Source organism: Oratosquilla oratoria, unplaced genomic scaffold, assembly GCF_046742065.1.
Source record: "Oratosquilla oratoria isolate Oo_2021 unplaced genomic scaffold, ASM4674206v1 SCAFFOLD117, whole genome shotgun sequence".
Taxonomy (NCBI): domain Eukaryota; kingdom Metazoa; phylum Arthropoda; class Malacostraca; order Stomatopoda; family Squillidae; genus Oratosquilla; species Oratosquilla oratoria.
The window spans coordinates 5,742-22,333 of NW_027467474.1; the positions used below are offsets into that span (position 1 = coordinate 5,742).

Here is a 16,592-nt window from a genome sequence, read left to right on the forward strand (position 1 = left end):
ATTTGTTGATATGATATTTTGGTAAGATTATGTTGGGATTTGGTGTATTGTGGTTTGGTTGGATTTGATTATGATTGTAGGATTAGGTGTTTTGGTGTTTGTGTTTGGGATGTAATGTTGAGAGTGATTATTTTTAGAGTTGTAATATATATATATATTTATTGGATTAATTTTCTTGGAGGGGGGGTTGATGTAGGTGTATGGAAATGGAGGGACATTATTATATGATATTTAAGCTTTTTTATTTGGGATATAAGTGCAGGTTTATATAACACATGGATTTGATAGGGTTATTTTATATGGGTAATTTTATTTGTTTATTTAATTATTGTGTATTTATTGGATTGTAGATATCGGTGGTGGTGGAGTGTAAGGATGGGTGAGAAGTTGAGATGGGTGTAGGATAATAAAATAAAGGATCATGATGTATATTTATTTGAAAGCTTTTTATTGGTATGGGAGGGGATATTTTGATTATAAGTATGTAATGGGTAATAATGGTTTATTTTGGAAAGATTTTGATTGGTAAATACTAGAGTATGGTTTGGATGACATTTATATGGACATGTGAATAATATTTATATGATATATTTAACAAAGATTATAGGATGTATGTTGTAAATATATATAATTGTTTATGGATTTTATTATAAATTTGAAAGGTGTGATATATATTGTTAATAGTCGACAGATGAAGAATAGAAATAATTTGTAATTGAAAGAAGTTAATGTGGATGTCATATGATGAATAGATCAAGATAACAATGGTTCTATATTTAAGGGGTGTTTTTATTTTTATGTATTATCATAGGAGTGGGAGGATGGAATGGAAAATGGTGTGAATTAGGCGGAGGTTGTAAGAGAAGAAATAGTTAGGTATGTGGACAATAAGGGGAATGTAGGATGGGGGGGGAAATAAAAAATGATAGGAGTTGAGTAATTTTGGTGGAGGTGGTAATATGGGGGGTTATAGGAAATGGTATGGATTGACTCAGGGATAAAATGTGAAAATGTACATAATATGTTGGGGTTGATAGAGATGGTGCATAATGAATGATCGGATATTTATTATTTTATGTATAGAATGTTTGTTGATGGGGTTGTTAAATGGGGAGAGGAGGGGGGGGAAGGAAGGGGGGTTAAGGTAGGAGAGGTATGATGAGTGGTTCGTATTATTATTATGGTTGAATAGGGGGGAATGGGATTAAAGAGCTAATAGGGATTTTGGAGATGAGGTTGATGGTTGGGTGATGAATGTGTGGTGGAAGACAGATATGTTTTGTATGTGCATGGGTGATTTTTGGGAATTATTGGTTTAGGAGGTTAGTTATGGTTTGATGTATTATAATGGGGTAGGATGGGGGCTTGTATACTAGAGAGGGGTTATAAGATTTGGGGGTTCTAGGGAGGGATGATGTATTGGGTTTTAAAGATTTATCTGTAGTGGGGGGGATGATGGTATTTATAGGGTGTTTGTATGGGGAGGGATGGATGTGTGAAAGACTTTTGTTGGCGTGTAAGTTGATTTAGGTAAGTAAGTTGGGGGGGTTTGAAATGAAAGGTGGATAATATAAGGGGTGTGGATGTGGTGTAAAGTGGAATTATGATAGTAGTGGTGGGCGGATAAATGACAGATGAGGTTTTAGGAAAGGTTTGTTTGGGATTTATAGTGGTATGTTATAGGGTTGTAGATTTGAATGGTTTCAGACTAGGATTATTGAAATGAGGAAGTATGAATGCGGGAGGAGGATGGTTTGGATATGGACAAATGGTGAATATTATGGGGGGGGGGGAAGGGAATGGGGGAGTAGAGGGGGATTGAAGGGGGTGATATGATGTTCGGATGATTGGTCAGGGATTATGAGATTAGGTGGGATGATATTTAAAGTGGATTTGTGTGTTGATTAATTTTCAAGGGGGAAATGGATGATTTATAAGTATTAGAAAGGGGAAGTGGGGGGTTTATGATCTCTATTATGGATTGATTTGTAGGGGTGATTAAGGGTATTATATTAGTAGGGGGGTGATAGGTGGGTATATTGGAGAGAGGGCTTGTATTTCAAGGGTTTTTCTTCTAAAAAGGGTTTGATTGTAGGTGAGGATAGAAAAAAATGAAAATAGGAAGCATTTATTGGGGGAAAGTATAACTTGTTGTTTGAGTATTTCATCATGGTTTGTCATTTATAATGATGTGGGTGGGGATAGAAATATATAGAAAAATATTATGAGGGAAATCTGAATTTATTGGGATGAATGTATGGGAAACGGGTATTAGATAAAGTATACGTGATTAATAGGAAGTTGGAACTAAAACGATGGAAGTAACGGTTTGAGATATTATTTGATAATGGTAACTGAAAAGTATGTGACATGGGCTGTGAGATAGTGTAAGGAGGGGAAAAATAAATATAATAAGGGGGGATGATAATATTTAGGGAGTAATCAAAAAGATTAGGAGGCAGAGATCATGGATTATTAATAGAATTAGAATGATGGAAGATATGTTATTATGGGTTAACTATATGGGAGGTACTTAATTGATTTGTGGAAAGTATATAAAAAAAAAAGAATCAATATAATTGGGATTCGTTTATAACTAAAGGAGACAAATAAATAAAGTGAGAAAGGAGAGAAAGGAAGGGGAAAAAAGGCGGAAGATCGAAGAATGACAAAATATTGGGATATAATTGAATTCTATGAGGGAAGTAATGTAATATAAATGGAGGGAATATGGGAATTATAAAAGAAATTGTCGTATTGATGAATTCAAGGAGAGGACATAATATATGAGAAGATAAGAGTTGGGTTTAGGAGGATATGAATGGATATTGGGCGTGTAGGGGGGGAGGAATGGGGGATGGTTGTGGGAATTGGTTTGTTTTATAGATTTTGAAGGTATTAGGATTTTAATTATTATGGAGGTGGGGGAGTGTAGGGGATTTTGGTTGGTTTTGAGGGATGGGTTTATTTGTGACAGTTATAGGTAGCTGGGTAGTATTTCAATTGGGGTGATGTGTAAGTGTGTTGGTAACGAAAGTAATTGGGAGGAGTTTGGGAGAGGGGGGTTTATGATGATGGTTATTTGTGTGTACTGAGTTGGAGGAAGGTAGGTGAGTAAGTGGAGGAGAGAATGTATGGGAGGTTCTGGACGCAAATCGGACTTTATATATACAGTATATATTACCCTTTAAATATTATTTTTGTTACTGTATACATGTATATTCTATATTATATTTAGCATACTGAAATAATCTTAGCATCTTTGAACTATGTTGTATAGTATTTTTTAAACCTTTTTTTTTATAATTTTATCTGATTTTCTTTGAGAAACGTAGCACACTGAATAAAATCCTATCATCTTTGACCTATGATATTTAATACTGTATTTTTTAACGTTTTTATTATTCTATCATCAGACTTTCTTTAGGAAACGTATGCATACTGAATAAAATCTTATCTTTGAGCTTGAGCTACGTTGTTTAATATTCATTATTCTTTTTATAATTGTCGTTAGGAAACATAGCCTAGGCCTACGCATACTGAATAAAGTCCTGTCATCTTTGACCTACTAATACTTTTTTGTTGGTTAAATTAAAATCATTGTACTGTATAATTTACATCTTATTAATTGCAAAACATTAAAAATACTAAATGCAAGGCAAAATTAAGAGAAAAAAATTATTTCAAAACACATTCTTTTCGTTTACATACTGTACCAAAAATATTGTTATTGACAACAGACTAGGCTTAAACAAAGTTTACTGTTACATTTTATTAATTGCAAAACATAAAAATACATAATGCATGGCAAAATTAGGAAAAAAATATTTCAAAACATTCTTTTCGTTTACGTACTGTACCGAAAATATTGCAAAACATAAAAATACAAAATGCTGTATCGAACATATTGTTATCGACAACAGACTAGGCATAAAAAAGTTTTACTGTTACATTTTATTAATTGCAAAACATATTAAAATATAAAATCCAAGGCAAAAATTGAGATCCTCTCTTAGTCTTTTAAAATTAGTGACACTGTAGAATGTGATAATTGAAGTTCACGTGCTATCACATTAACTTTCTTCCCTCCTTCATAATGTTTTATCACTTTCATTTTCGTGTCAAGATCAATAACCTTTCTTTGTTTCTTGGCAGGCTTGGAAATATCGAAAGATAATTTTCTTTTAGACATCTTCATGGGGGTTTGAAGCACAAAAAAAATTAAAGATATAATTCTTGTCATAATGAAGTCAGAAATACCACATGCTCCTGAATGAGAGGGAAGCTGACGCTGCCAGTAACCTGCCAAAACTATCGTACTCGCGTCTCGCGGCATGCAAAGTAATTGTACTGCACTGCCAGGCATAACATTGCAATTCTATTACTCTATTAAATGTTAAATATTATTGCACTATCTCGTGGTCGTAAAGTCGATCAGTCGTAAGTCGCATAGGTCATAAGTCGACGACTACCTGTATATATATTATAGGTTATCGATGCATCTCGCCTATTGCCCTGGGTCATAAACAATGCTGTAAGACAGCACATCAACAGCAAGGCTGTTTCATTTACTCTGCAACACCCCCCCCACCACTGTCCCCTCATGCCCTATGGGCTGCATCAAAACACCATTCACATTTAACCACTCCAATGCATCACATAATCCACACCTCCACTCAAAGGATAAATTTTCTGCAGAACCTACAATGCAATACAAATAGCTTTCAAGCATCTTATCAATATATCAATCCAGTCTTCACCTAAATTCTAAGCAATCCATCAAGACATTAAGCCACATCAAGTGCAACATGGAGGGCAAAATCACAACCTTGGTGCATCCCCACATCCATCCGAGACCATTCAATCTGTCCATTACTAATCCTCGCATTTACTAGTTATTAATCCTCAATTCTATACAAAATCAATACCAATACATTGTCCATTCCTTTCATTGCTTCCACCTACATTTCTCCATGCAGTTCTCAAGTTTGCTTCCAACTACCACAGACCAACTCTCTTACAGCATTCCACTTTCACACAAACTTACCTTTTGGCCATGGTTGTCCAAGATGAGCAAAATGGAAACAAATCCACTTCACTTTGATCTCCAAGCCAAAAATATTAATGCAGAGACTGTTCTATCTCTGAAATTAAGAAAATGGTTATGTTAAAAAAAAAAAAAAAACTTTCTATAAATTACCAATCTTCAATTATCAAAATGTCAGATACCAATATCATTCCACACTTTTTTCAGAACAGGTCTGTGGTAAAAATCATTATTACAAAAACTTGCATTAACTTTTACACCCCCCCCCCCCAATTGCTAACTATTCTCCCTAGTAAACATTCAATTGCACACCTTACCACGAACAAGTCAACACATTTCCCATTTTCTTTGTGCAGGGGAACTACATCCATTACTCCACACTTCTCTACCCTAAGTACAAGTCCTCACCACCCATTACACAACTACACCCTTCCTCAGACACCTAACTGACAACTTTGCAGCTATCAATGCTTTTTCTCCTCTCCCACCTTCTACAGTGCTACCCTCCTTTCCTACCAACTACTGCCACTAAACCACCTTATCCCCTTCTAAATCTAAGAACCCCACAATACTCTATCCATCTCTCTTCACCGTCATACCTGTCCAACAGCATCCTTTACCTTCTCTCAACCCAACTTAGCCCTGTTCATTCTTCCCTCCTTTCCAAAAACAATTCAAATTCCTCACCAATGGCCCACCCTACTTCATTCTCAGCCTCCCTGTCCTCTAGTTTCACTTCCCTCATCTGTACATCTTGTATGTTATCTTAGTTCTACTCTGCCATCAAACTTAATCCCACCAACGCTCCCTCCCACTTTCAACCCATTTTAGTGTACTGTACTATCTTGAAACGTACCCATTCTTCGTCTAGCTTCTCTTATCCTTCACAGCTTCCCATATTTCTCTTGTGGTTTGTCTGGTATTTTTCCCTTAGTTGCTCACCAGCACTCTTTTGTTTCTCCAAGCAACCTGAAACAAACCAATGACAAATTGAGGCCACAGTACTAATACTTCACATAATACATTATGTAATCTTGTCAGAATCCTTTTGACTTACTCTCAGTGAAATCAAAGGATTTCAATTATCATTATTATTAGAGATGCAATAAAATTAAACCACAGCACAAGTACAAACCTTATTGCAGACTGAAGACTACCCACATTCTGAAAGGAAAAAATATGCTAGTGAAATTTGAGTGCAACTTTGGTATAAAAAGCAAATGGCCTAGTATTGCAACCTACACACATCATGTAACTATTACAATTTAGGATTTGTTCAGTGGTATCAATAGGTGTGGGGTCAACAATGGCCTACAAGGACCTAAGAGTCACTTCCCTGCTATCTTCAACTTCAACTTCTTCAGACTTGTCCCAAGATCTCATCAATTTGCTCTGCATTTCTTCTACCTTTGAATGCAAGAGCCGACAGGTATCAAGAGGCCTCCTCCAATTAGCGACTAATGTAACACGCTTCTCTCTAGTATATAATCAATGGAGGTACCAAGGACCCACTGCCAGCTGCTTTGGGACTGTACAACCAACAAATTGTGGGATAATGAACTGAACGGTTTTGGGAGATCTGGAAGATTTATGAAACTCTTTATTTACTCATGTGCTATTATGTGAGGAGGGGAAAGGGTGGTGGATGAAAGCGGGTACACGCCTTTGATTTGGCTACCTCCCTTATGTGGGGGAAAAAAATATTGGCAGCGAGATTTCTATTCCATGCCTCAAGACTATTTCAAGTAAAGTTAGTGGATTCTAGTATACTTGTATTGTGTAAACTACAGATTGCTTCCCATTCTCATCACTCCAAACCTGCAGATTTCATTCTGTTAAAACTTTTACACATCCACTTCCACAATCTTACTAAATGCTAAACTTGGACTATATGCTTGGCATCATATGGTCAGACATATGCTTGTCAATACTCTCCTTATTTAAGATCAAATTGGCTCAATATTCCACAACCTTCACATATGCATAACTTGCACCAAAGGTACTTTCCCTCTTTAGAATTAGGGGCGATGGGTTAAGCACCATTTACCAATGCTTACAGATAAAGTTATCCTGCTCCCATCACTACTTGGGTTTAAGACAATGCATCAAAAGGGCAACTCCACAGCAAAACCCTCCTCACCCACTTTATTCTTGTTGGCCAGTTCCCTGTGGAACTCGACACTCCTAGCATCTCCCAACTACAACCATTCTTACAACCTTATCTTACATCAACTAGTACATGATGATGCTGACGTTAGCATAACAAGGTGCAAGTATACAAGGATGCAAGCATCCTCTTTATATTTGTAGTTGTATCTGAGGGACCCCCATATTCCATGAACAAGCTTGATTGCATTTTCTGGGGTTATCAACATACAGGGTAAAAGAATGACTTATTACATCTTGTGGATGGAGGGCCATTCTTGTCCCCAGATCACAAGCAATGCAGCAAGACCATCATTTCATCCATCAATGTCTCAATCTCTGATCATGGCACATTTGATTTTGGTTGTCTAGAGCAGTGTTTCTCAACCAGGGTTCCCCAGAACCCTAAGGGTTCCGCAAGAACAAGCGAGATAAGCTAATGCACTTTTTATTTTTTTTATTTAATTTCATATACGTAATGCAAAGGGGGCTTTGGGGAAGAGGGGAATGTCTGTTGAGAAAGGACGGGAGAGGACAGAAGACGGGTGAATGGAGAATGGTTGTATATGGATGATGTTGTGATGCATGAGGTGGATTGGGCGGGGGGATGGGGGGTGAGGTAGTATGTGTGAGCAAAATTTGATGCAGCCCGAAGGGATTTCTCCCTGTCTTCTCCTTTTATGCATGGGGGACGGAGAGGGGGGGTTGCTGATTTAATGAAGCGGGCTTGGTGTGGATGTGCTGTGTCAAAGGATTACAAAACAAAGGATTACAAAGGCGGAGCATGCCGACAGGAGACCTTTTGATCCATATCTAGGTCGGATGCAAAAAAAAAAAAAAAAAAAAAAAAAAAAAAAATAATAAAAAAAAATTAAAAAAATCATAATAATAAATTAAAACTATAATAATGTAAAAATAACAAATAAAATACATAAATAAATGCATAGGTATAGTTGAATAACAAACAAAAAGGTAAATAGTAAATGATTATAAATTGACATATAGCTAATAATAAATGAAAATCAGACAGACAAATTATAACAAAACAAAAACAAATAATATAACATAAATCATAATCATTACAGCATCTTACTTAGGTATTTATCTAAATGATTCTTAAAGCTTCGAACTGAACTACATTGCACTACCTGTGCAGGAAGTTTATTCCATTCATTAACTACACGGTTGGCAAAGTTGTTTCTACCTACTTCCAAATTGAATCTATTTCCGGACAGTTTGAGACCAGTTTCTTGTCTGATTCTCATTCAATGTGAAAATTTGGTCACTTTTGATGTTGTCAATTCCCTTTAAAATCTTAAAGACCTGTATCAAGTCACCTCTGAGTCTACGCTTTTTTAGGGAAAACAGATTCATGTGCTTAAGTCGATTTTCGTATGATTTATTTTTGATATTTGGAATCAGTTTTGTGGCTCGCCGTTGTACTTTTTCCAGTCTTGCGACACTGCTTCTGATCCAGGGCAGTGGACAAGGTGCAGGGATGACCCGTCATCCAGGAGGTGTTAAGATAAAAGGGAGGGTGGAGGGGTGTGGAGTGTATTCAGGGATGGAATGGGTGGGAATGATTTTATGCCTTTTCCTTTTTGGCTACCTCCCTTGTAAGGGGGAAAAAGCCTTGGTATATGTATGCATATACGAAATATAATTAAACATGCACAACATATTCTTGGTTATTGTAATAATGTAATACAGACATCACCCTATCTAACCTATTATCACAATGACAATAAGATTAGAAATATATACTCTTTTTTTGGGGGGCTGGGCACAAGGGTTCCTTGAGACGTAATTTATTTTAAAGGTTACACAAGGGTAAAAAGGTTGAGAAACACCGGTCTAGAGTATACTACTCTTCCATGCCAAGAGACCAATATTCAGTACATCTACATTTAGTATAAATACTATGGGTTATGCTTACCTTGATGACATGTAGGAGTCCCAGGTTCTATTCAGAGCTGCAAAGATTACAAATGTCAAATTTCCTACACATTTGCAAACATAATTTAATCTAACACTTAACTCAGGTTAAAAATTTAGCATCATGTTATCAGACATATGCTTGTCAATATTCTCATCATATAAAATTTAGATCCAGCATTTTCTAGCTGAACCGTTTGAGACACTACGTTATGACCCATGACGTGCATGTGATGTGGATGGTATGTGAAAGCCTTTCTCAATCTGGAGAAAAGAGAATGTAAGCACAAGAGCAAGGAGAGAAGAAAAGTCTGGGGAGAAAAAAAAAAAAAAAAAAGCAGCACATAGCCTATCAAAAAGTTTCTGCACAAAAAGGGAGTAAAAATTAATATGCATCTCCTTAAGTGGGGGAAAGGGTGATGAAGGGAGAACACATACATACCAACAGCTTTTTCCTCCTTACAAGGGAGGTAGCCAAAAACAAAGGCACAAAATCCACTCTCACCATGTTTGACAAGAATTATGTAAGAATAAAAAATTAACAATAGACTGAATAATTTGAAAACTTGCAATGCCACTACCATAGCTGTTGCCTCATGTATCATTGTAAAACCCACTTCAGGTGGTATTTGTCCTCATTCCCAGACTTCTGTGGAATAAAATTAGTATTTCTATCCCTATTGTATTGGTGTGAAATGGTTTCTATGCCATCACAGCTAGAAGTGGAGGGGAGAGATGGCTGACAAAATGCAAGAAATACTGATGTTACAATGGACCTTGGGCCTAGGCAATAGCTTTCTAATGCAGATCAAAACTCACCTGCCACTAATAAAAGATTGTGACTATTAACCTTACATACCTCATTGTTGCAGCAACAGCAATGAGTGCATCAATCATTCCCATCTGCAAATGAAAAAGTTGAAATAAATTGCAACGGTCAATTCATAGTTTCACCCAACCAACGAATTTGATATGTGGCTTATCATGTGTTTTACACGATCTCCAAACAACTAAGAACTGCAAATTTCCACACCCTGGTTTCCAGAAATCAACAAAACGTCCTTTACAAAATAGAGCATAGAATAACAGGATGAAAGGTGGTGGTGAGGGGCATTAGCCATTACGATTATAATTATAATTATAATAGTTTTCAGGTGGTGGAAATACTGATGAAACTGATGGGCTAGTCCATACAAAAAAAAAACTGACCCAACTACTCCACAACTAATTACTAGTTTGTCAAAGTCAACTTTGTTCATAACCATCTACCAAACTAACCCATCTATGATGCACAAGTCCAAGTCCAGAGTTCATAGCCACAGGTGATCATTTGTGCTGTCGAATTGTAGAATTCGTCTGCTATTGTGGAAAACAAAAGTTACTGATGACGCTGTGTCGACAATTCGTAGAATATGTAGAGTAAATGTAGAATTTTATTCTTCTTCTGTTTTCTAATGAATTTAATGAAAATTAATTTATAATAAATATTAATATAGACTATTAAATGCATTATTACTATTGATATGTATATAGACAATGAAAACTTTAGATAATTTAGTTCTTTACTATGCGCATCAGTTCGAAGTGAACGGAATCTAATATTCATATATATATTTTGTCCGTCTGCAATATTGGCTGCTTGTTATTGTGGCAAAGTGGCATGCAGTTGATACTTTAGGGTCTATATGGGGCGCCCCTACGGACCAGAGCCACACATAATTTTGTCTATGATAGAGGAAAACTCTGTTCATAGAGAAATGATGACACTTTTATACTACGACTGTCCCCCAACCCCTTGTTGCTGTCCTGTACCATTTCTCTGAGTATTATTTTTCTATAACGGGGGAATTCCCTGTGGTGGGGGAAAAGAATACTGCCACCAAGCATTCCCACTTGGATCGTAAGAGGCGAGAAGAAAGGGACGGGGATTGGGACTAGGCATCCTTCTCCTTGTAGCCCAACAGGGGATATTCCTAAACAAAAAAGAGAAGGCATAAGAGGGTCTGGAAGTTCTCGAACCAGCACCCTAAGGTTTGGGTCTTTTAATGTGCGTGGATGTGGTACAGATGAGAGTAAAAGGGAAGAGATAGGTAGTATGTTTGTGAGAAGAAAGATGGATGTGTTGGCTTTGAGTGAAACTAACCTGAAAGGGAAGGGTGAGTGTAAGTTTGGGAGTGTAAGTGGGAGGTTATCAGGAGTGAAGAGAGGGCGAGGGAGGGAAGGGGTGGCTATTCTACTAAGTGAAGAGATAGGTAAACGGGTCGTGGAGCGGAAGGAGGTTTCCTCAAGGATAATATGCATGAAGGTGAAACTGGGAAAGGAGATGTGGGTTTTTGTAAGTGCATATGGGCCTGGCAGTGAGAAGAGTGTAGAAGAAAGGGAGGCCTTTTGGATAGATTTAAATGAGTGCATAGAGGATTTAGGAAGAAATGTCAATGTAATAGTACTGGGAGACCTTAATGCTTGGGTAGGAAATGATCCAATCGATGGAATGGTTGGGAAATGTGGAGTTCCAGGAAAGAATCGTAGTGGAGAGTTGATGGTGGAAATGTGTCTAGAAAAAGAGTTGATGATAGCAAATACAGTGTTTCGGAAGAAAGTCAAGCATAAGTACACATGGGAGAGGGTGGTGGATGGAAGGGTGGTAGACAGAGCGCTAATGGACTATGTAGTGGTAAATAGGATTATGATAGGAAGAGTTAAGGATGTACATGTGCTAAGGGGAGAGGGTGGGGGAATATCAGATCATTTTTTGGTGGAAGGTAAGTTGAGAGTGGAGGATAGATGGAGAAAGAGGAAAGGGACAAAAGGTAAGGAGGTTCTTAGAGTGAACTCTTTGAATGGAAAGGAAAAGGAGAAGGAGTACAAGAAGAAGCTGAAGGAGGAGTGGGAGGGAGTAAAGGATAGAGTAGAGCTGGGTGTGGAGGACGAATGGGGATGGTTCAAGGAGGGAGTCATAAAGTGTGCAAGGATGGTGTGTGGAACAAGAAGGACAGGGGGAAATAGAAGAAAGGGTAGTGAATGGTGGGATGAGGAAACAAAGAAGGTTGTAGAAGAGAAGAAGCGAGCTTACACAGATTGGTTACAAAATAGGATGAGGGAGACATATGAGAGGTACAAAGAAAAGAAAAGAGAAGTAAACCAAAAGGTAAAGGAGGCAAAGAGGAGAGCAGATGTGAAATGGGGTAAGAGTATGACAGAAAATTTTGAAAGTAATAAAAAGATGTTTTGGAAAGAAATTAGGAGAGGAAGAGGAGGCGAATCAAGTAGAGAAGAAAAGGTAAAAGGTGCAGATGGAGAGATGATAATGGAAGAGAAGGCAGTAAGGGGAAGATGGGCAGAATATTTTAGGGAGTTGCTAAATGTGAAGGAGGATAGGGAGGGAAAGATAGTTGCACTGGGAAATGCTATGAAAATGAGAGTGATAAGTGAGGAAAATGGAGGAAAAATAAGGAAGGATGAAGTGAACGCAGTTGTTAAGATGATGAAAGTAGGTAAGGCACCTGGTCTGGATGGATGCCATGCAGAATGTCTAAAAAAAGGAGGTACAGTGATGGTGGACTGGCTGGTGAGGTTATTTAATGTTTGCTGGAGAAAGGGTAGAGTGCCGGAGGACTGGAGGAGTACCTGTATAGTTCCACTTTACAAGGGAAAAGGGGACAAGTGTGAATGTAGTAGTTTCAGAGGGATTACCTTGTTAAGTGTAGTTGGGAAGGCTTATGGGAGGATCTTGATTGAGAGGATTAGGAGAGGAATAGAGGGAGTAATTGGTGAGGAACAGTGTGGATTTAGGACAGGAAGAGGTTGTGTAGATCAGATCTTTGTGGTAAGACAGATATGTGAGAAAGCTATAGGAAAGGGGAAGGATGTTTTTTGGGCTTTTATGGATCTGGAAAAGGCTTATGATAGGGTAGACAGAAAGGCACTGTGGGAGGTTATGCAGATATACGGGATAGGAGGAAAGCTTCTGGAAGCTGTCAAGAGTTTTTATGAGAGTAGTAGAGCTTGTGTCAGGATTAGAAATGGAGAGAGTGAGTGGTTCGAGGTAAAGGTGGGACTTCGTCAAGGATGCGTTATGTCACCTTGGCTGTTCAACTTATACATGGATGGGGTGGTGTGAGAGGTAAATGCAAGGGTAGTGGGCAAGGGATTGGAGATGGTTAAAGAAAATGGAGAAAAGTGGGAGGTGAACCAGCTGTTGTTTGCGAACGACACTGCACTTGTGGCAGAATCGGAGGAGGGATTGAGGAAGCTGGTGGCAGAGTTTGGGAGAGTATGTGATAGATGAAAGTTAAGATAAATGTGTGTAAAAGTAAGGTGATGAGATGTACAAGGGGTGAAAGTGGCAGTAGACTGGAAGTAAGCATTAAGGGAGAGCGACTGGAGGAAGTGGATAGTTTTAGATACGTGGGTGTAAATGTGGCAGGAAAAGGTGGAGTGAAGGTTGAGGTAGAATGTAGATTGAGAGAAGCGAGTAAATGCCTTGGTGGATTAAAGAGTGTAATGAGGAATAGACATTTGGGAATGTATGCTAAGAGGAGACTGTATGAAGGAGTGATTGTGCCAACAACACTGTATGGGGCAGAAACATGGAACATAAGAGAAGAAGAGAGAAGGAGTTTGAATGTGTTTGAGATGAGGTGTCTGAGAAGTATGATGGGGGTTACTAGGCTAGATAGAGTGAGAAATGAGGAGGTGAGGAGGAGAACAGGGGTGGAAAAGGAGCTGGGAGATAGGGTTGATGAAAGAATATTAGGATGGTTTGGACACATGGAAAGAATGAATGAAGAAAGACTAGTAAAAGAGGTATGGAAGGCAGATGTGGAGGGAGTGAACATGAGGGGACGTCCTAGGATGAGGTGGATGGATGGGGTGAAGGGGGCTTTGGGGAAGAGGGGAATGTCTGTTGAGGAAGGACGAGAGAGGACAGAAGACAGGTGTGAATGGAGAATGGTTGTATATGGATGATGTTGTGATTGCATGAGGTGGAATGGGCGGGGGTGTGTGGGGTGAGGTAGTATGTGTGAGGAAAATTTGACGCAGCCCGAAGGGATTTCTCCCCGGCCTCTCCTTTTATGCAATGGGAGGACGGAGAGGGGGGGTCGCCGATTTAATGAAGCGGCCTTGCTGTGGATGTGCTGTGTCTTGCGACACTGCTTCTGACCCAGGGCAGTGGACAAGGTGCAGGGATGACCCGTCATCCAGGAGGTGCTCAGATGAGAGGGAGGGTGGAGGGGTGTGGAGTGTATTCAGGGATGGAATGGGTGGAAATTATTTTATGCCTTTCCCTTTTTGGCTGCCTCCCTTGTAAGGGGGAAAAAGCATTGGTATACGTATGTATGTATTTCGTCTGTATTTTTTTTTTTGTATTTTTTTAAGATTTCAAGAATATAACAATTTATCGTGACATAGATGGCGTATTAAACATGACGTCATATTTTGGCGGGGTTTTGTTTTCTTCGTCACCATTCTCTACCATGGCTGTTATTACACCCACGTCCACTGACCAGGTAAGTCTTTGTTTTCTTTTCAGTAATAACTCTACCTTTGTTGCATTAAAACGTGTTCATTTTAGACGTAATCTCTATATTAGGTGGGTATTGTAGTTAATTATTATTTTTACGTAATTTTCAGATTGATATGGCTCCTAAGAGGAAATTTAGAGATGTCTGGATGGCTGACCCTGCTTTCTAACCATGGTTGTCTTCCGTAATAGAAGACCCTGAGAAGGCAAGCTGCGTATTCTGCAAGAGACAGTTTGGGGCCCATTTGACAGCCATAACAAGGCACAAGGAGACAAAGATGCATATCCTCAATGCGCAAAAATTCGAAGATCTACCCAAGCAAGAGACTTCATCATCTCCTGTAGGGTTATATATAATTTCCTATTTACTTATCTGTTTGATATGAATAGAGAGCAAGTTTAAGGATAAATGTTAACTCAAAAATTATACATATAATGAGTCAAAAATACGTGTATAACATAGTTGAAATCCTTTTCAGGTTGGTGCCAGCGTTGCTGTAGTTGTGGCTCTCCTGATGGCATTCATTGCAGAGCAAAATCTTTCATTCTCCATCATTGACCATATGGTGGAGTTAATGAAAGTTATGTTTCCTGACTCTGGAATTGCCCAGGGGATTCACATGCATAAGACAAAATGTACCGAGACCATGAAGTCACTGGCCAACGTCATCACAGAAGATCTCGTGAAGAAGCTGAGGATATACAAATTCTCAATCATAATAGATGAGACAACCGATGTCAGTTGCACCAAAACATGTGCTGTACTCGTAAGGTATTTTGACTTGACTAGCCACAAAACAAACACGTGTTTCTTCTCTTTGATCAACCTTTATAGCAGTAGTTCTGTGGGATCAACAGTGGAGAACTTATATGAAAAGTTAATGGAAACACTAGATAGTCATAACATCCCAAGGAGTAATTTTATTGGATTTGCAGCGGGCGGTGCCTCAAACACAATGGGAGAAAATAACACTTTAACCAACCGCCTCAAAGATAGTTTGCCTGGCATAACAGTATTTCGCTGTATATGTCATTCCATCCACCTTGCAGCATCAGAGGCAGCTAAACAACTTCCTCGTAAATGTGAAGATCTGCTAAGAGATATATATTCCTTCTTTTCTCATAGTGCCAAAAGGAAGCACGAGTTAAAGATTTTTCAAAATTTTTGCAATGTCAAGCCACATAAGATCCTGCACCCCTATCAAACACGCTGGCTATCATACCATGAAGCTGTAGCTCGCATCTTGGAGCAGTGGCAACCTCTAAGGCTTTACTTCATCGAAAAAGAATCAGAACTAAGGTTACTTTCAATTCAAAATATAATTGAAAAGATGCGAGATCCCTCAGTGAAAATGTATCTTACATTCTTAAATTATATTCTTCCTAAATTTAAGAAAATAAATTTAATGTTTCAAAGTAATGAGCCAACTATTCACTTATTGCAAGAATCCATCACTGAACTACTCGGAAGTTTTTTGAGACCCTTGGACCCTTGGACCCGTGGATCCGTGAACCCGAGGGCCCGTGGAGCCGTGGAGCCGTAGAGAAATGGAGCCGTGGAACCGTGGAGCCGTGGAGCCGTGGATCTCTGGAGAAGTTGAGTCGAGGAGCCATGGAGCCATGGAGCCGTGGAGCAGTGGAGCCGTGGAGCCGTGGAGCCGTGGAGCCGTGGAGCCGTGGAGCCGTGGAGCCGTGGAGTCGTGGAGTCGTGGAGCCGTGGAGCCGTGGAAAAGTGAAGTCGTGGATCTCTGCAGAAGTGGAGTCGAGGAGCCATGGAGCCGTGGAGCAGTGGAGCCGTGGAGCAGTGGAGCCGTGGAGGCGTGGAGCCGTCGAGTCGTGGAGCCGTGGAGCCGTGGAGCTTTGGACCCGTGGAGCCGTGGAGAAGTGAAGCCGTGGAGCCGTGGAGAAGTGGAGTCGTGGAGCAGTGGAGCCGTAGAACCG

The 16,592-nt window shown here is 39.1% G+C and overlaps 1 protein-coding gene and 1 long non-coding RNA gene across 2 annotated transcripts; one reads left to right on the forward strand and one right to left on the reverse strand.

Moving 5' to 3' along the window:
- Positions 1-4,510: 4,510 nt before the first annotated feature.
- On the reverse strand, positions 4,511-10,462 carry LOC143022562 (uncharacterized). The gene is made up of 6 exons (XR_012966096.1): positions 10,406-10,462; positions 9,987-10,030; positions 9,129-9,165; positions 6,183-6,211; positions 5,904-6,016; positions 4,511-5,144 (listed from the first exon to the last, which is right to left on the reverse strand). It is a non-coding gene; the product is annotated as an uncharacterized LOC143022562 (long non-coding RNA).
- Positions 10,463-14,929: 4,467 nt separating this feature from the next.
- LOC143022563 (protein FAM200A-like) lies at positions 14,930-16,195 on the forward strand. Its single transcript, XM_076180831.1, has 2 exons — positions 14,930-14,992; positions 15,131-16,195. Exons 1-2 carry the CDS (start codon positions 14,930-14,932, stop codon positions 16,193-16,195), a joined length of 1,128 nt encoding a protein of 375 aa, XP_076036946.1.
- The last annotated feature ends 397 nt before the right edge of the window (positions 16,196-16,592 follow it).

Excerpts from the sequence above, each read along its gene's own strand:
- LOC143022563 (XM_076180831.1), top strand. The coding sequence starts at position 14,930 with ATGCATATCCTCAATGCGCAAAAATTCGAAGATCTACCCAAGCAAGAG. Across the intron at positions 14,993-15,130 it reads AAGAGACTTCATCATCTCCT|GTTGGTGCCAGCGTTGCTGT; the intron begins GTAGGGTTATAT and ends AATCCTTTTCAG.